A 19,986-nucleotide genomic window follows, 5' to 3' on the forward strand; every position below is an offset into this window, starting at 1 on the left:
ATGATTTTGAACATTTTGTCATGTGTCTGTTGGCCATTTGTATGTCTTCACTGGAAAAGTGTCTGTTCATATCTTCTGCCCATTTTTTGAGGACCCCATTTCCATCATTCAGGAGGGAGCAAGAGAGACTTGATTCAGGTAATAGAAGGAAGTAGGAATGAAGGTTGTCACTGTATTCTTTCTTATCAAGCTCAGAGTGCTTCCAAGCATACTTGCTACCACATTTGGGTTCAAGGACACTTATTGTGGGTAAAAATTGGAAAGATAAGGAAAAGGCGATAAAACCGTAGATGCTGACTACAAAAGAGGTTAACTGGGGACTAACTCATGAAGAGCTCACCGTGTTGAGGAACGATATGAATGCACCCAATCAATCAAAAATATTTCTAGTAAGTTCAGAGAGGAAAACTAAGTCACCAGTCTATGGAAGTTTAGCTAGGAAGAAAAACGTGTCCCTATTTGAAACAAAGTCAGATCACTGGCCAGAAAGAGTTCTTAAATGATGACTTTAAGTAAACACCTGGCCAAAAGGCACAGTTACTTGTTTCTACTTGGGTTGATTCATTCCTTAGCCACTAAGATTATGGGTCCCGGGACCAGCTCACCTGGGTTCGAGCTGTGTCTCCCTCACTAGCACTATGACTTTGTGGTAGAGTGTTAATAATACTAACTTGTAAGGTTGGGGTAGAAAGTAAACGACTGACTGGATGTGAAGCTCTTAGAACAGTGCCTGGCACGGATGCTTATTGATGCGGTCTCTTTCTGTCTGCATGCGTGCTGGAGAGCTCAGTACTGAGTACTCCCCATGCAACAGGCACAGGTGGAGTCCTGGGCATGAAGACCAAGAAGCTCACCATCTACGGAGGATGACAAGTGGGAATAAACGATTGTGCCAATACGGTTATGCAACTCACAGTTTGGGGGATGGAGGCGAGGATGAGGCCTCAGTTTCAGGGGGGCCTGCACTTTTTTAAAAAAAATTTCCTGTTTTCTTTTCCTGCACTAACTTCCTCTGTCTGTACCCCTTAGCTATGGGAGGGGAACCCCAATTTCTTCTAGATCCTTTGTTTAGAAAGCATAATTGGGTAATTTTACTCTAGCTTCCTTGAAAGAGGAAATAAATAAGTGGATGTTTCTGGTGTGTAGGGTTAAGGGTCTGCTCCCCCTTGGCCACTGGGACAAGGAAGGATGCCCTGGAAGGGAGGAGGAGAGCGACTTGTGGGAGGACAGTCAGAGATCAGACCCGCGTTTTAGTTAAATAAACAGAGGCATCTCAGGGCCTTGGTGAAAATGCTCAGGGAGGACAAGGTGCAGAATGAGATGAGGACTGGCTGGAATGGGGTTCTTGTTCTCCTTGGGGTATATACAGCAAGAGGGGAGACAGTTAGTGAATTGAAGAAAGAGCAGATGATGTCCTGGTTTTATGCTGTGTACTTTGAGTCTAGTGACCTAATGTCCCCATCAGTCAACAACTCAACTGGGCAAGACCACAATAAAACAGTGATATTTAGAAAACTTCATATTTTTTTTCTTTTTCTCGGGGTCCGTTGCCATATAGAGGTGACCCTGTCCCTAAAGAGATCGCTGAAGAGAAACCTGGAGATACTTTGCATCTCAGTGGATTTGGGGAAGCTGTTGATTCTTTCTGATGCCAGCCCCCCCTTTTTTTTAACAAGGTGCCACCATGAACAGTAATATTTTTCAGTTTATAAAGTGTCTGACATGCATGTTTCGTTTGATTTTCATACTCAGTATATGAGGTAGGTCCTGTGAAATGGGCTTCATGGTTATTTTTATATGACACATGCTGATAAGCAAGGTTAAACTTGCCCAAAGGTGAGGGGCGGAACCAGGGCTCCAGCCTCAGCTGGAAGCCATTGTTCGTCCCTCTCTGGACCTCAGTGAGCAGTCAGCAAGACAGACAGCTTACCCCCTTTCCTTCTTCCACAGAAAGAGAACTTGGGAAGATCCTCTTCACAGATGGGATAGGAGAAATTCAAAATGGATGATCCTTTATTGAAGAGAGCTATGTCAAGAAACAGCTCTTTGATGTCCTCTCCTAAAGGGAAAGAGAAGATCGGCTTTACTATTACCGTGGGTTTTTCTGCGTATCAAAGCATTCAACATTTATAGAAGCATGAGCCAAAGGGCCTTCTATTTCCAGAAGCCTGCCCTGTATGAGAACAGTTTTCTTCCCTCCCTTCCTTCCTTCCATCCATCCATCCATCCTTGCTTCCTTTTTTTTTTTTTCTTTAAACAGCACGTAGGCAATGCTACAGGGGATAATGGCAGCAGCCCTAGGTATGAATGTGGGTCTTTATGAACTTGATCTGTTCAGAACAGGGCAGACACTCTGCCATGCTCCCCTGTCCTGATGCTCTGGCCCCTCAAGGTGATGGCTGCAGGTCCAGCCTCGACAACTTCTCAGCCGCATAGTATTACGTGCCTCCCCTGAGAGCGGTGGGGTGGGTCACCTCCCACAGTTGCTGGTTAGCTATTGTATTATATTACACAGGAAGCTTTAGGATGCTCTGCCTTTTTCTCCATTCCTTCTTTTTTTTGTTCCCCCTACTCCTCTTTTCATTCCTCTTTTATTATTCAGCTGATGCTATAGAATCCAGATATTGGGCAAGGTTCCGGAAATACAGATGCACAAGAGTTCTTGGTCCCCAGCAATGTTCCCTCCATTTCTTTGGAGTGATTCCACACACTAAGTTTATTGAATCCTTCTGTTCTGGTTTTGAAAAAACTGCATTAGGAGGTCCCTTAAAAAGTTAAAAATTGAGCTACCCTATGATCCAGCCATTGCAATACTGGATATTTACCCTAAAGATACAGATGTAGTGAAGAGAAGGGCCATATGCACCCCAATGTTCATAGCAGCATTGTCCACAATAGCCAAATCGGTGGGAGGAGCCGAGATGCCCTTCAACAGATGACTGGATAAAGAAGTTGTGGTCCATATATACAATGGAATATTACTCAGCCATCAAAAAGAACAATTACCCAACATTTGCTGAGACGTGGATGGGACTAGAGGAGATAATGCTAAGCGAAATAAGTCAAGCAGAGAAAAACAATTATCATATGGTTTCACTCATCTATGGAACATAAGAACTAGGAAGATCGGTAGGAGAAGAAAGGGAAGAAGAAGGGGGGGTAAACAGAAGGGGGAATGAACCATGAGAGACTATGGACTCTGGGAAACAAACTGAGGGCTTCAGAGGGGAGGGCGATGGGGGAATGGGATAGACTGGTGATGGGTAGTAAGGAGGGCATGTGTTGCGTGGTGCACTGGGTGTTATATGCAAGTAATGAATCATGGAACTTTACATCAAAAACCAGGGATGTACTGTATGGTGACTAACATAATAAAAAATTATTATAAAAAAAAAGAAGGGAGATACTCTAGTAGCTACAGCAATATAATGACTATCTATAAAGGCGTGGCCAAATAGAAGTAAACAATCAGACAGCATCCTAGCTCATTGATTAGGGTGGAGGGAGAAGATATTACATATCTTTGCCTTTGTCAAAGGTTTAAGAACTTGCATCATCTATTTGGGGAAGGAAATAAATCAAATGATAAGCCATACTGCTTGTGGTAGACTAGTTTGTTGCTGAGATAACAACGCAAAAGCTCTCTCCCACATAGACATCAATATTTAGGCTTGACGTGTTATCATTTTTTTGTGGTTGTTGGATATACTAATTCCGGGTACTGATACCTTCCAAATGAATGCTTTGAGTCTTTGCAGTACAAGAACACAGCATTCAGTGGGAGTTCCACTGTACGGATGTTACCCAGAGAGAGAAGTAAAAATGTGGATGGAAATAGAGTTGATTCCGCAGGGTGGTGGGGACAGTGGCTTAGCCAGCTACAAAGTAATTGAGGTGTGCGGACCAGGAAGAGTTTGTGCAATGTTTTATTTTATGTCAATACTCTTTACTTACTCAGAATGATTCCAAATCTAATGTTGAGATTTGACTTTAAATGTTTCGAACACCGGTCAACAGAAAAGCCGAAATCTTGTAATGGATCTGCCGAGAAGAACACAACAGATGAGGTGTGAGTACATTGTGTGCTCTGCAAACTTCCATTAAAAATTCACACCAATGCTATCATTTTTTTCTACATGAATCACTAAAATTGATTCAAAAACGTATTGCCCAGCACTTTTTTTTGCATAAATTTATGATGACATCCAAGTCTCTCCAAAGTCAATGTTGGTCAATGCCATGTTCTGATGGCAGGCTCTCAATCTGAAATGAGCACAGGGTCTTGATGGGTGTGTTACACACTTACTTAGCATTTTTATCATTGCTTAAATTCTTATAGTTCCTGAACTTTTGGCCTTAAAATTGCTCATTGATTATTTGAAACATTTCACCAAGCACTTATTGCATAATTAAAAGAGGGAAATATATGCAGATTTTCAGTTATGCCCTGCCTTTATAATTTTGTCCCATCCCATCTCAGTCAATGTAATATTTTTTTCCCAAACATTCCATTATATGCAAGGTATTGTGTGAGATATGAGAGGGACTGCAAAGATAATGTCTTTTATGCATACCTTCTGCTCATTCAGAAAGCTCCAGAGGCTCATTTATGCCTCAGAATAAAGTCAGGAAATGTCCTACTGGCCCCACCTTCCATACTCCACATCCTGAATCCATCCTCCATTTTTTTAGGTCAGGTAATCACCCAACAAAGTCCCATCACAGTTACCTGCTTGCGCGCTTTCTCTAATGTGTAATGGTCTTACCCTTTTGGCTGTGGTCTAAGTGAGGTCTTCCTCATTCCTATCTTTTTTTATGAGGGTTTCCCAGCTCATTTCCCAAATATTTTTTGACTTTTCTCTGAATTCTTAAAATAGTTTTGTCTGAAATATTTTTTCAAAGCATAAGAACATGTATTACTTTGTACTCTGTTCTTGGACTCATCCTACAACTTAATGACACTCCTGAAAGGCAGGAGCTGGGTTTTTGTTTTGTTTGTTTTGGTTTGGTTTCTATTTCCTTTTCCTTTATGTTTCCCACTGGTCCTGAGAGAGAACTGATTTTCACTGAATTGCCCTACGAGCTGTGCACTTATAAGGTTTTCTGTTTAATCCTTCAGACTCCCAAGTGCATAATGCAGAGCCCCTCAGTCAGACACATGGAAAGCACCCCATAAGTGTAGGTAATGAGTGGATGAACCATGTGTCCCTCAGCTCCAAGTTCAGCCTTCCGAAGTCCTCTGTGTAAAGCTGGGGCTCTCCATAATCACATTTATCCTTTGCCATCTTTAAAAAAAATTTTTTTAATTATGTTATGTTAGTCACCATACAGTACATCATTAGCTTTTGATGTAGTTTTCCATGATTCATTGTTTGCGTATAACACCCAGTGCTCATTGCAATGCATGCCTTCCTTAATACCCATCACGAGCTAACCTATCCCCCCCTCCCCTCTGAAACCCTCAGTTTGTTTCCCGGAGTCCATAGTCTCTCATGGTTTGTCTCGCCCTCTGGTTTCCCCCCCTTCCTTTTCCCCTTCCTTCTAATGTCCTCCCTTTCCCTTATGTTCCACATATAAGTGAAAATATATAATTGTCTTTCTCTGCTTGACTTACTTCACTTAGCATAATCCCCTCCATTTCCATCCATGTTGATGCAAATGTTGGGTAATCATCCTTTCTGATGGCTGAGTAATGTTCCATTGTATATATGGACCACAACTTCTTAATCCAGTCGTCTGTTGAAGGGCATCTCAGCTCCTTCCACGATTTAGCTATTGTGAACAATGCTGCTGTGAACATTGGGGTGCATGTGGCCCTTCTCTTCACTACGTCTGTATCTTTGGGGTAAACACCCAGTAGTGCGATGGCTGGGTCATAGGGTGGCTCTACTTTTGGCTTTTTGAGGCACCTCCATACTGTTGCCTGCAGAGGTGCCGGAGGGAGACTGAGGCGGAGCAGGAGAAGGAAACTGCTCCTCCTTCCATACTTGCTGGTCCTTGAGAGTGTCACCTGGAGATGGCCTGTCACCCTGGCAGTGGCAATTGGTCCCAGGGTCCAGCTCTCTTCTGCACCTTCCCAGAATCAGTGGAGGCTCAGCTGCGTGGGCTCCTAAGCTTCTGTTACGACAGTTTCTGCTGCAGACACTGTCTCCCCATCCCCAGCAGTCTGTGCCTCAGCTCCACAGGGCCCTTCTTTGAAGCCTCCAGGTTCTGATAACTCCAACCCCTGCTCTCTGTTCTCCCAACCCTCAGGGTGGTCGCTGCTTCCTCCCTGTCCAGTGAGAATAACTGACATGGTCTGTATTTTCCCCAGGGGAACCAGACTCTTTCGACAAATGACAATCTTGAGAGATGGCTGTGATTTTCCTCCTTTCACAGATGGAAAAATATAGACTCAGAGAGGTTATATTAACTTATCCGGGTGCCAGAACTCTAAGATGGTAGAGTCAAGATTCGAACCCAGACTTACGCAACAAGCAAAAAATTACAGCCCAGGATAGTGCACAAGTATTCATGGAGTGGAGCCTCAAAGCTGTATGTTAATGATTTAATTTGTAAGATGTCCTGGAATATTTTGTGTGCGGGCATATGGCATGTGATAATTCTGTTTCATAACTGGTTTTAATTTCAGCTTAGCTATGAGCTCACATTTGTCAATGGTGCTGTTCCAGACAGTTTTATCATCCACATTGCTGACCTGGAAGATATGTAATTGTGATATCTGCGTGGAATGATTACTAGGCTATTTTGCCTGCACATCCAATCTAAGGTGCAGTTTTGTTTGATCAAACCCTCTTGGATCTGGCCGTTCATTGTCCTGGGGAAAGGCCATTTTCTCTTATGCTCATTTTCCTTCTTCATAAGCACCTTTGTGCCATCCCAGGCTTCTCTCAGCTTGGGAAATGGGAGCAGGAGTTATGGAGACGATTGTCCCTGCTACATATTTGGCACTCAGTATTGAAAAAGAGAGGCCAACTGACGGACATTCAGGAAAGTGCATCCTCAGAGCTGTGAATCTATTCAAACTGCTGTCTAAGTAGAGACACGAGAAGCTATGTATGTATGCCTTAGCTGGTTAACAGTTACAGAATTGCACTGCGTGTTTATTGATATTTTAAAAGTATAGATAGAGAGAATAAACTAAGGGCAGGAGAAGGAAGTAAAACATCTCCTTGGTACTGGAAAAATACTGTTAGGAAAATAATCTTAATAGGGAACAAAGTCCCAGAGAAAGCAGTCGGTTGCTTCTCTCCGAGGATGTGTATGTATATAAAAACATTAAGGCACATTGCTTCAAAAGTGCTTAAGGGCTTGGTGATCTTTCCTAGCAGTGATTTTTATTCTATAATTGAGATCAAATTTTATATTTGAGACTGAATATGTAGTTTGCAGTTGTCTTGTGGGAAGTGACATCCGTTCCTCCTGTCCCCCAGTCCCATCCTCACAGACGCATGTCCTTCCCCGCGTTAATATGAATTTTCACCCAGGCTCCATATTGCATTGTATTTTCCTTATACCTTTGCCATTCCTCTACGAGATGCTGTAAGGCAGCTCCCAGCCTCAGGACTTAGCACACTGCCCGAAGATTATGCCAAGTTCCAAGTGATTGTTTGTTGAATGAATAAAAAAATTTATATATGTAATAAACTTGTAGAGAGCTTTAAGGCAGGTTTTCTCAACCTTGGCATTATTGACATTTTGCATCAGATAATCCTTTTTGGTGGAGGTTGTGAGATGTTAGCAGCATGTTTGGCCTCTACCCCGCAAACACCAGCAGGCTCCACCCCCCCCAACCCAGTTGTGACAACCAAAGATGTCTCCAGACATTGCCAAATGCCCCCCTGAAGGACAAACCTGCCTCTGGTGGAGAAAGCCACTGCTTTCAAGAATTGCTTTCTCAATTACTAGACAAGTACCTCAGACTTATGTACCAAAATAAAAGATGGTGGGCTGCATTTTTTAAGTAGTCTCTTTCATGTAATACGAGAACCGCTGGGGGGGAGGGGGGACTCCCTTGGACACTTGCCTCAAGTAATTTTTAATACATATAAATTGGATCATCTGAACTTAGATCTTCTGAAGGAATGAAATTGGGAAGTTAATGAGAGTTGGTGTTCCTGGGCTGTGAGGGCAGAGATAAATGTTTCCTCTAGACACTTCATTGTAGAACAGCAAATGAGTCGAGGAAAGCTTCATCGTGTGATATACAATTTTTTCATTTTAAATATTTTTTCCTTAGTCTCTGTGTGATGCCCCCCTTCTGTCTGGTCTGTCGGCATCCATGGCTTCTGACCAAGGGAGGATTTTTTTTTCTTTTTAAGATTTTTTATTTATTTATTTGACAGAGAGAGAGACAGCCAGCGAGAGAGGGAACACAGGCAGGGGGAGTGGGAGAGGAAGAAGCAGGCTCCCAGCGGAGGAGCCCGATGCGGGGCTTGATCCCAGAATGCCAGGATCACGCCCTGACCTGAAGGCAGACGCTTAACAACTGAGCCACCCAGGCGCCCCTGACCAAGGGAGGATTGTGGTTGCAGTGAGTGAGCCCAGCAAGCTCCCAAACTGTCCCCACTGTCCCGTGCCTCTGGGACACTTGTGTGTGGAAGGCAGGCTCCTCTGAACAGGTGGGAGCAAATCGTGCTAGGGGTGAGGAAGAGGCTCTGGACGAGCAGCCAGCTGTGTCTGCCTTGTATGTTAAGGGCAGTGACAGCCCAATGAATGCATCCTGGGCTATTTTCCTGCTCATTCATAGGGTAGAAGAGATTTGGATAAACAGGTGGGCTAAGTGTGCACAGGGTCTTAACAAATCTCAGCTCCAGAACATTTTTGTGCCTTAGGCTCTGTGCTCTCCTGGTCTGGACTAGAGCTGGGCAGTTGTCCAGCAGAGGACAAGCTTGTCTTGGTAGTTTCTAGCCAGTTCCGGGCCTCAGCTGGAACCAGGGACTAGAATATCAAACCCAACAGCACAGGCTCTGGATATGCAATTCCTCACTGGACGGTGGTGGGGACATAAGCTTGATGGGTCTGGGGGTGTTGCGGGGGTGATGCCTTCTGCTGGGTTCCCTGCCCGTGTGTTCTCCAGTGTGGGTTGCTAAGTCCTGGAGTTTATGGGCGTCACTTGGCAGGCACCCCACAGCCTATTTGCCGGATGGTTTGAAGGTTACAAGACAGGCCAACTCTCCTGCTATTATTTTTCATATCTCATGGGTTTGCTTGAGGGTTTTCTTTAACCTTATATTTGGAATAATTATATTCTCACAGAAAGTTCAAAAAGATACAGAGAGATTTCACTTACCCTTCACTCTGCTTTCCCCCACTGTTACATCTTACATATAATATAGTACATTATCAAAACCAAGACATTGATGTTGGTCCAATGAACAGATATTATTCAGACTGTACCAGGTTTTATAGATACGTTGTGTGTGTGTGTGTGCGTGCGTGCGCACGTGTGTGTGCACGTATGCATATGCACACAGGTGCACGTGCATGCCTTTACAGTTTGATTGCTTACGTTTTACAAACTATTGCCACCCTGAAACAGAGCTGACACTCCTCAAGCCTCACTTCCACTAGCCCTCCCACGTCTCTGCCAAATCCTTCCCTAGGCTTGTCCATATTCTTCCTGCTGCAGGAAGGCAATGTCTCTCTCTCTTTCTCTACCCCTCTTCCTCTCTCTCCCTTGTGTGACTGCGGGGTGTGTGTGTCTGTGTGTGTGTGTGTGAGCTGACAAGTCTGAAATCTGCAGGGCAGGCCAGCATGCTAGAAACTCAGTCGCATTTCTTGCAACTGAACCGTTTCTTCTGGAAAATTCAGTATTTTCTCTGAAGGTTGATTGGAGGAGTCCTATCCACATAATGGAGGATAACCAGCTTTAATCAAAGTTTATTGATTGTGAATGTCAATCACATCCATGCAATACCTTCACAGCAACATCTTGACCAAAGAGATGGGCCCCAGAGCCTAGCCAAGTTGAGGCATAGAATTCATTATCACAGAATGCCTTTTGTGTTGTATTGCTGGAACCCTCAATAGCCCTTCCAATTGTGTGTTCACATTCCTTCTTGCTTTTATATGGTCCATAGTTAACTTGGGAATCAAATGTTTCTGAGTGGTTCCATATGTTTTTGGGATGGATATACTGAGCCCTCTACCAGTGGCAGGCACTGTGCTGAGTGCTTGGGATATAGAGATTTGAAGAAGACATCTGAGTTTTCAGGAGTATACGAATAGGGACGTCCTGGCCCATGGAATTGCAAAGAGTGAGCCAGTAACTGTGCTTGGGAGTCATTGATGATTGTAGAGGGAGAGAGTGACATGATCTGATCTGTACTTTCCTTACTTGCAATAATTTCTCTCCCTTCTATCCAAACCCTGACCTCTTTGGGAAATGTTACCTCACTCCGTCAGCTTCTTTCTCTTTATTCCTGTGAATTTATGATCTATGCTGGTTATTTGGCATGTAACATGGGCTACATTGTGTAGTTACTCAATGCATTATATGATAATGCCTTGCCTCCTCAACCAGTGTCAGATCCTCGAGGCCAGGACCTTACTATTATATGTTATTATAGCATATTCTATTCTCTTATAGTTTGATTACTCCTCCCCTTCCCATCATATTTAATACGTACCTCCAACAGCAGGTGCTATCTCAGTGTTTGCTGGATAAATGGCTCTAGCTTTTAATCTCTACTTTCTTTCTTTCTTTTTCTTTTAAAGATTTTATTTATTTATTTGACAGAGAGAGAGAGAGCCAGCAAGAGAGGGAACACAAGCAGGGGGAGTGGGAGAGGAAGAAGCAGGCTCCCAGCGGAGGAGCCTGATGTGGGGCTGGACCCCAGGACTCTGGGATCACGCCCTGAGCCGAAGGCAGACGCTTAACGACTGAGCCACCCAGGCGCCCCTATTCTCTACTTTCTGAAAACATGTTTTCCTCTATCTGCAGTGTAAAAATCAATTTGGCCAGGGGCACCTGGGTGGCACAGCGGTTAAGCGTCTGCCTTCGGCTCAGGGCGTGATCCCGGCGTTATGGGATCGAGCCCCACATCAGGCTCCTCTGCTATGAGCCTGCTTCTTCCTCTCCCACTCCCCCTGCTTGTGTTCCCTCTCTCGCTGGCTGTCTCTATCTCTGTCGAATAAATAAATAAAATCTAAAAAAAAAAATCAATTTGGCCAATTTCCAGGAAATGTCTTGGGAGAGGTTTAGACCTCACATCGGAAAACTTTGATTGCCTTTCCTTTGGCCTTCTGCACCTTCACAATGCAGCTCAATCAACCCCTCTCCAGGATTCCAACTGGGGTTCCCTCCCCTGTTCTCTCCCTGGTCTCTCATAGCACCCTGTGTGTGGCTCTATCATTGTGGGTGCAGTAATGATTACTAGTTCACATCCTAGTAGACTGTGCCCGGGTACAAGCTGTGAGTGGTCAGGAACTAAACCGTGTTTATGCATCACCAGATAACCAGCATCTAATCTAATGGTCACAATGCAGCATGTCAGATGGTCGGATACATAGATGGAAAGGAGAGAAAGTCATATAGCTTGATGATAGCAGAAGGGTAGTTGAGCTTTCACTTCCAGCTTTGGGGGGAGCCAGCCATTACTGGGGAAGTCTGAGTTGTGAGGCCTGTGATATCAATGTCTTCCCCTACACTGGGAAGGCTTTCTTGGAAGATGCTATTGTGATCATAATAATGGGAATTTTGCTGTAGCAGTAAGGATGGAGTTTCTGAGTGTGGTCGAAAATCAAGGCCCAGGCCAAACAGTAGCAGATATTCCTCTGTCATCTTTTGGAATTCTTTTCCCAAAAACCCCCAAAATAATGAACAGAACTTGTTCTTGACTTCCTCCCTTAGGTTGGGTGATTACCAATTCTGCCAGTTTGTATTCTGTTTACTGTACAGGCCTACTTGAACGTGGTCCTGGAAGTTCGCTTTCTTGCATGGCCATATTTTGATTGGGGTGTTTTAATTTGCTTGTGTGATTCATAGGACAAATTCAAGGGTCACTGTGGATCCTTAAAGAAAGGATGGTGTGTCACTTACACTCATGTGTAAGTGAGATGTCTTTGCTGGAAATTCATTACCATGGCAACATAAAATTAATTTTCCTCCTTCTTGTCCTTGATGCCACTGTGGTGCATTTCTTCTGCCCCTTCCCTCAGACTCCTTCTCTGCCTTTGATGATAAAAAAGTGACTTACAACGTGGTAAATGTATCCTAGCTATGTTGCTCTGTTATTTCCTCATCTCCTCTAGTTTCTGCATTTTCTGCCTTTCAAATCCTGTTACTGTAGGACGCACAGGGAGTCCCCCCGACGGGACAGTATTTCAAACAACAGTAGCTCCTCCCTGTTCCACTGTCTTTGGTGGCATTTCCTTGGGAATTGACCCACACGCCAAAGTCAGGTCTATGACTTTGTTCTTCTCATTTTATCTTGGGTGTGCAGATGGTGGGTTCAAACTGCTTACGCAGGGCTCTTGATATCAAACACAAAAAAAGTGGAGGAACACTGTCACCTTGGAATGCCACCTGTTTGTTATAGAAGAGGCCAAGAACTACAACACTCTGCAGCTGCCTGGTAACATTGATGAATGCGTTCTTGTGTCGCTTCTAACTGGGAAACACACGGAATCCATGGGAATTCATTACTGACAAAAAAAAGGGGGTGTGAACTGAAGCTGCCCCCTCACGTCTGAATCGCATTCCCCCCGGACGGCCTGAGGTTGGCTTCCATTAGGTTAGGAGGAAACGGTGTTTGAGCCATCACAGAAATGTTAGAGACTGCAAAGAGATAAGTGGTAATGAAGACGAGCTTCGATCCCAAAGACCTGGACAAATGTCTCACAAAAATTAACGACCCATGTGAGGCTGTTCTGCTTGAACTTTCTCATCTTAGGAGAAGATCGGCAATGAACTCTGAATGCTCAGATTTATCCTGTGTTATCCGTGGTGCCACGTGGTGCAGAATCTTAACATGAGGACGAGAGGAACTTGAACTTGTCTCCTCACTGGCGGAGAGTGCATCGTAGTGGCTCGAGGATGGGAATTCCTACTTAGCTTCTCGTCCATTTTACTGCATACCTGACACATGGCCAGAGGAGCACCTGACCTTGGGGGCACAAAGCAAATCAGAAAATGCTTCTGCTCTCATCTGGATGATAACACTTCTAGCATCTAATTATAATACTACCAGGCCAAACACACTCAATATAAGGTACGTGTAGACTCAAAATCTCTTATTTTACAGTCAATGTATAGTCAACATTTTGTCTGTGCGCAAGGCACGTCTCCCATGGACACGCTCCATACTACCTGACCCAATTCCTCCCTCTTCATTTAAAACTCGGTCTTACTGGTAGTGTTGCCATTCATTCTTTCAATAGTGTTTATTAACTGTTTAATATGTGCTGGGCATTACTAGCTACTGTGGGACCCGAGTGGGACAGGAACATTTTAACCAGGCCAGTCTAACCAGATACTGTTGATTGACTAGTGATCAAATTCTCAGGGTTTCCCCGAATCTGGAAGCATCTAAGGAACTTGCCTGTTCTGTTGGGTATGGATAATTATTTAACTTTCTGTTACGAATCTGGAGTCAACCCATATGGGATAGAAAACTGGAGAAAAGTTAGATTTTCTGTTTCTTTTGTTTTTAGTGGAAACTCAGACTTCAGAGCATGTGTCTCTAGATACTTCAAGGGTGGGAATTTGCATTTCACTAGCAGACAAACCTCTTCCCCAAGAAGGAGCCCGTGGAAGGCTTTACTTTCCTTGGCTTAGGAATGTCAGGAGCCGTGACAGTGTTTGGTGATACCGAGACACAACCAGGATACACCTGTCATATTTCATTTCTTCATTTCCTGCAAATCTGTCTGTTTTCTGACAGGGGACAAGAGCCAGGCCTTGATGTACTGGTGGTTAACCTGATTGTGTGTGGCTAGGAAGATGAACTCTGGGACTGTTCTTTAAATGCTGGGCACTCTGAAAAGGTATTCTCTCCTGCTTCTGGAAGTCATGAACTAGGTATGGTTTAAAAGAAAAAGCTAAGGCAATTGTCCTTGGCATCTGGTGTTATGGAATATGAAACATGAGTGAGTAGGGGCCAGTAAACTGGCTGAGAGGTAACATCTGACATCGGCCCTGTCTTTGCTCATTTAAAAACTGGATTTGAAGCCAAAGGACCAGGTGGTTCTAAGATATATACAAATCACTGACTCTGTCCCCTGTCTTGGGGATGACCAGGACATCGGGTATTAATATCCCCATTTTGTGATTGAAGAGGCTTAGATCTAGGGCAGTGAAATGACCGATTCCAGTCTCCAGACTCAGCCTGCTGTGGCTTTGCCCTCACACTGCCGTATGTGAGAGACAAACAGCAAGGGAGGTCAACTGACTAAGAGAAGGAAACAGAGCTTTGGACAGAGGCAAAATGAGTTCAGATGCATGCACCAAGACCCTCTTCCTCTTATGTCTCATCTTGGTCACAAGGAGGGACAGGGCAAGGCAGACCCACCTCCCCAGTTTTGCTAGGCCTGCTGGCTAGGTTCACGCGCAAGGACTGTTTGCTAGGATTGCCTAGGTCACTTACTCTGCAAAACAGCAGCCATTTCTCAACCTAAAGGGTGCTGGTAAAGCACAGATGAAAAAGCAAGGTGTTAGAAGATTTTTATAGGAATTGAGAAAAATAATTCATGAAGCATCTAGGCCAGTGGTAGCCACATGGTAGATATTCAATCATTGGGCAAAGAAAGGATGGATTCTGTTAGAGGGGTAATGTTGACTATACTTCTTGTGGCCATACGAAATGAAACCAACTTCTTTTTAAAAATGTCTTTTTCACGTTAAGAGCACTCAAGGATTAAAATAATTTAGTAAAGTTCAACGGATATTTCTGAAATAATACCTGGATATCAGCTAGGGCCTCTCAGCCCTTGAGATATAAATAGGATCACGTTGGACATGATTAAGGTTGGGGATGTTCTTTGACACTGGGTCTCAAACTTGGCCGCACATTGGAATTCACTCGGGAGCTCTGTAAAAATGCTGAAGCCTGGGTCCTGTCCTAAACATTCTGGATACTGCCTGGGCATCACGATTCTTACGTATTCCTCAGGGGATTCTCTTGTCCAGCCCTGTTTGAAAACCACTGTCATAAGCCACACTAAATTATGTGCTCATTCCCTAAGCTTAGCATTACATGGGTAGGCTGCTAGACCTACTATGTACCACTGAAGGCTGAAAGCTTAACCTCTGCATGGACTTCCTAAGGAATGGCCTCACAAACTCTTTCACAAATACTACAGACTTTAGGAAGATTGTGGGGACAGGGGCTCACCATATTCCTGGCTCCCTCCCTCCCTCCTTGCTTCATCTCTCTAACTTCTTTCTCTGGAGAAACAACAAAATATTTCCCATTGTCTCGGTGTGGAGGGCTTAGAAGCACCCCAAGCACCCCAGGGCCTCAGCAGCTACCCCAGTGACTTGTAAAGGAATTCTTTCAAGAAAGGCAGGGCTCTGCTTAGTTACAATTCTTGGAACAGCCCCTAAGAGATTTTTTTTCTATTTTATTTCAGGAACATCAACTCAATGCCAAACACGAACCCAGGCATGGAAAGGTTTGAGATGGGGGCTCAGGGATCAAGAGGATAGAGCTAAAAAGGTGGACTTTGAGGGCTGTTGGGGGAATAGGGAGTGTGAGGTGGAGAGCACGTGAGGGGGAGTGGGAAATGTGGGCTGGGAGAAGCCCGGCCTTCAGGACAGGCTCACTCAGACCTCTGTGCTGAGATGGAAGCAATCCCTTGAGGGTAGCGATCCCAGTGATCCCTGAAATTAAAAAACAAAAACCATCGTGTGATTGTAAATAAAAGACATTCTGGTCTTAATTAAGGAAATAATTAAGAGACCAGCTGTGTCTTCTGTGGCCCAATTGGCTTTACTTTCCTCTACCGTCTGTGTCCATAAAAGTGACCAAAGTCAATGGGTGGTCTCAGAAGCTTTGGGTGTCATTCTTGGCACAATAAGCCCTGTTGTGTGTGTCAATGTCTCTCCATAAACTTCCATGACCTTTGGGGATGGAATGCAACTCGTCCACCTACTTTGTACTGAGCATTCTTTTTTCTTCTTAGAAGGCTGCCTGTGTTCTGGGACACAGGCACAAATACAGGCTACACAGAAAGAACAACTTTTCCTTTTCAGAAGAGAGGTAGGGTTTAAGCTATAAACTCTCCAGACAAGATCATAAGAATTGCATGGAGCACTGGGTGTTATACACAAACAATGAATCATGGATCACTACATCAGAAACTAACGATGTGCTCTATGGTGACTAACATCATAAAAAATTTTAAAAAAAGAATTAAAAAAAAGAATTTGAGAATGAAAAAATAAAAACCATACAGTCCCTTTCCTATGTCTGAATTCTCTATTCCAATAACATCTTTTTTTGTCTGATTGTGTTATGTAATAATAGGCACTGGATCATTGTTTGCTGAGTGAATAAAGGAATGTTGATAAACAATCAGCAGGAGTGAGTAAGGGACTGAATGATTTTGGAAATGGTGCACCTACCTGCTCCTTTACTGCCTCATATGTTTGGTGAACGTTTCCCTTTTAATAAGTCTCAATTTCAATTCGTCCTCTCCTAATACAAGGGGACACAAAGATCATGTTTCCCCCATAGCTCTCAGTACTCTGACTGGGGTGTAGGCGTTCCTCCAGTGAGACTGTGTTTGGGATGCATATTTGAAGTCAGAGCAGCCAGTAAAACCTGCTAACAACTGGACTTTTCCTATTTTTGGTGGCTGCCCGGAAAATGGAGAAGGGAGGCTACTACAACAGGGGAGACAAGAGACCTAATACCACTGTTTATTGATCCGATCACACGCATGTTTGGATCTCCTGCCATGAGCTGAACGCTGTGCAAGGTGTGGGGGTACAAAGACAAGTCAGTTTTAGGCATAACCCCTGACTTTTTGGAACAGAGAGCATAGCTGGAGAAAGGAAAGGTGAGCAGACAATCTCCACACAGTGTAGCTACAAGGCACAGTGAAGAACAAGGGAGGTGTGTGCAGTCCAGCATGGGGGGTGGTCACGGATGGCCACGAAGTGGAGATGGTGCCAGAGCTCAGACTTGCCAGCGCAGGTGCTTGTCGAATCCTCGCAAAAGCCTTAAGAGGCTTGTTATCTCTACGTTAGAGTCTAGAGAACTGAAGCAAAGAGGGTTAAGGAACATGTCCAGGGTCACACATCTGGAAGGGGCTGGAGTATGAACCCAGGCAGATTGTCTACAGGCACTCTTTTCCAAGAAACTTGGGGCAGAGAGAACAACATATGCAGAAACTCTGAAGTCCCAAAGGCACATAATTTCTGGGAGCTTCACATTTGCCAACAAAGCCCTTTGTGTAATCAAGCCCATTCTGCACTTGTGGCATTTACCTTGAATTTTATAAACGCAACTAGTTCAGGGGCACCTGGGTGGTTCATCTGGTTAAACATCCAACTCTTGGTTCCGGCTCAGGTCATGATCCCGGGATTGTGGGATCGAGGCCAAAGTCAGGGGTCCTCGCTCTGTGAAGGGTCTGCTTATCCTTGTTCCTCTGTTTCTCCCCCCTCTTTCCCTCTCAAATAAATAAATAAATAAATAAACTCTTCAAAAAAAAAATAAATGCAGCCGGTTCAGATTCTTCAAAGACTTGTGGTCAGAAGTGGGTGGTGTTTGTTTGAACACACGCAGACCGTAAAGATCCTAGAGTCACCTCTGGAAGGATCCTGGAAAGTCCAGAAGACTTAATTTTCTTGCTTCCCTTGTTTAGAATGGTACTGGAAAGATCGATTTCTGCCTTCTCCCTATCTATTTCCTAGGAAGCGGCCAACCTTAACGAAGCGCATGTTTCTGTGGCTGTTGGGGTTAAGAAGAGCCCCGCCATCAATCACTGGCCTGCCTCTTGCCGGTGAGCTCTGAGTTCTCACACTTTCTCTGGCTTTGCTGAACATCTGCCCATCATGTGGAATTGCATGACGGTACCACTGATGTCCAGCTTGACACAAAACCAGCTTACCCTTTGCAGCCCTCAAGTACCACTCCCCCCACACACATGCACACATGCCCCCCAAAACAAAAACCCCAGCCCTGTCTCACTTTGGCCTTCTAGGCGAACGATTTAGCGGACTCTTTCTAGAAGTACTAGGAAGCTAATTCTACTTACATCAGAATTGAAGTCAAGGTGACAGAGCCCGCACCCCACCTCAGTGAGTTCTCTTTCCTCACCTGTAGAAGGAGACACTCGGCACCAGTTTAAGCTTCACACTTCCTCCTGGTCCTGGTCCCTCGGATGCCCTAGAGGCAGGGAGCCGTGGAGCCTGCACTGTGGGGCTCAGTGCTGCCCTGTCGACAGAACCCCTGAAAGCAAGATGTGGGGCCTTGGGCTCAAGAAGTCCCGGCCTTTTTATTTTTTAACTTTTTATTTTGCAATAATGATTGATTTACAAGAAGTTGCATAAAAGCGGGGCGCCTGGGTGGCACAATTGTTAAGCATCTGCCTTCGGCTCGGGGAGTGATCCCAGCGTTCTGGGATCGAGCCCCACATCAGGCTTCTCCACTAGGAGACTGCTTCTTCCTCTCCCACTCCCCCTGCCTGTGTTCCCTCTCTCGCTGGCTGTCTCTCTCTCTGTCAAATAAATAAAATCTTCAAAAAAACAAATAAAAGAAGTTGCATAAAAGAATGCGGAGAGGTCCTGGGTATCCTTGACCTGCCTCCCCTCATCTGACATCTTACACAACTGGATCTCAGGACCAAGGCATCAGCACTGGTACCATCTACAGATCACTTCCACGTGTGACCAGTTTTTACAAGCATGCACATGTGTATGTGTGTGCACACACGTGCACGTGTGGTTCTATGTAATTGTATCCCATGTAAACACCACCACAATCAAGAAAGAGACACGAAGGATCTTCCTCGTGCTCCCTTTGATAATTATCTCCTTCCCTACCCCTAGCAACCACCACTCTGTTCGCCATCAATATAACTTTGTCCTCTTAAGAACGTTACATAAATGGATCCATCAGTATGTGACCTTTTGAGGATAGGATTTTTTTTCATTCGGCATAATGTTCTTGAGATCATTTAGGCTGGGGTGTGTATCAATAGCTCATTTGTGTTTCTTGCTGAGCTGTATTCTGCAGTACGGATATATCATGGTTTGTTTAACCACTCACCTGCTGAAGGACATTTGGCCAGTTTGGGGCTATCACAAATAAAGCTCTTGCGATCGTTCACATACAGGTTTTATATAGACATAGTTTTTTCATTTCTCTGGGGTAAATACCCAGGACTGGGATGGCTGTGTAATATGGTAAATGTATATTGAGTTTTCTGAGAAACAGCCCCACTGTTTTCCAGAGTGGCTATACATTTTACATTCTCTCCAGCGATGTAGGCAGGTCCTCTTAAAGAAAAATTCTTGCTGGAGAAGCTTGCTCCCTGGAGAAAAATCAGAGGACGAGGTTGTAGTGCAGGATGGGGTCTTTAACTCCTACACCTGCTCAGGCTTGGAGATTGTGATGAGACGCCCTCCGTGACGTAAGAAGAATGTTCCCACGAATGATTCAAATACTAGGAGCCATGAAGTGCACAGGCAGCCACGGTTAATTATTGTTAATGTCCATATGGGGTGGGTAGGCTTGGATGACTGGGCAAGGAGCTTCCTTCCTTAGCCACCAGCCTTCCTTCCCGAGGCTGCACTCAGGGCCCCCGAGGCAATTTTGGCCACACTCCATCCCAAGGAGGCCCTCAGAGCAAGTGTTAATTCTTGAGATTTGTTTCCCTAATGCTTTCTGGTATGAGATCAACTTGATATATTTTTCATCCCCCTTGGGTACTGCTCTCTCCACGTGTGGTAATGAATTGTCCATGCTGCCTCCAATCCCCCATCAGACTCACAAGAGGAAAAAAATCAATTTACACTTTTCCTGGGAAGCAAGCCTA

The 19,986-nt window shown here is 44.5% G+C and overlaps 1 protein-coding gene across 3 annotated transcripts in view; it reads right to left on the reverse strand.

Moving 5' to 3' along the window:
* Positions 1-19,986, reverse strand: part of LY86 (lymphocyte antigen 86) — a 60,198-nt gene that overhangs the window by 22,950 nt on the left and 17,262 nt on the right. For 2 of the 3 annotated variants that reach the window (XM_002915034.4, XM_034660366.1), the window contains 2 exons: positions 3,955-4,041; positions 1,931-2,059 (listed from right to left, as the gene is read on the reverse strand). In XM_002915034.4, the coding sequence (XP_002915080.1) occupies positions 1,931-2,059; positions 3,955-4,041 (216 nt within the window). The remainder of the gene's footprint in view (positions 1-1,930; positions 2,060-3,954; positions 4,042-19,986) is intronic. The other variant, XM_019795020.2, reaches the window with a different exon arrangement.

The sequence above is a fragment of the Ailuropoda melanoleuca genome, chromosome 5, assembly GCF_002007445.2.
Source record: "Ailuropoda melanoleuca isolate Jingjing chromosome 5, ASM200744v2, whole genome shotgun sequence".
Classification (NCBI taxonomy): Eukaryota; Metazoa; Chordata; class Mammalia; order Carnivora; family Ursidae; genus Ailuropoda; species Ailuropoda melanoleuca.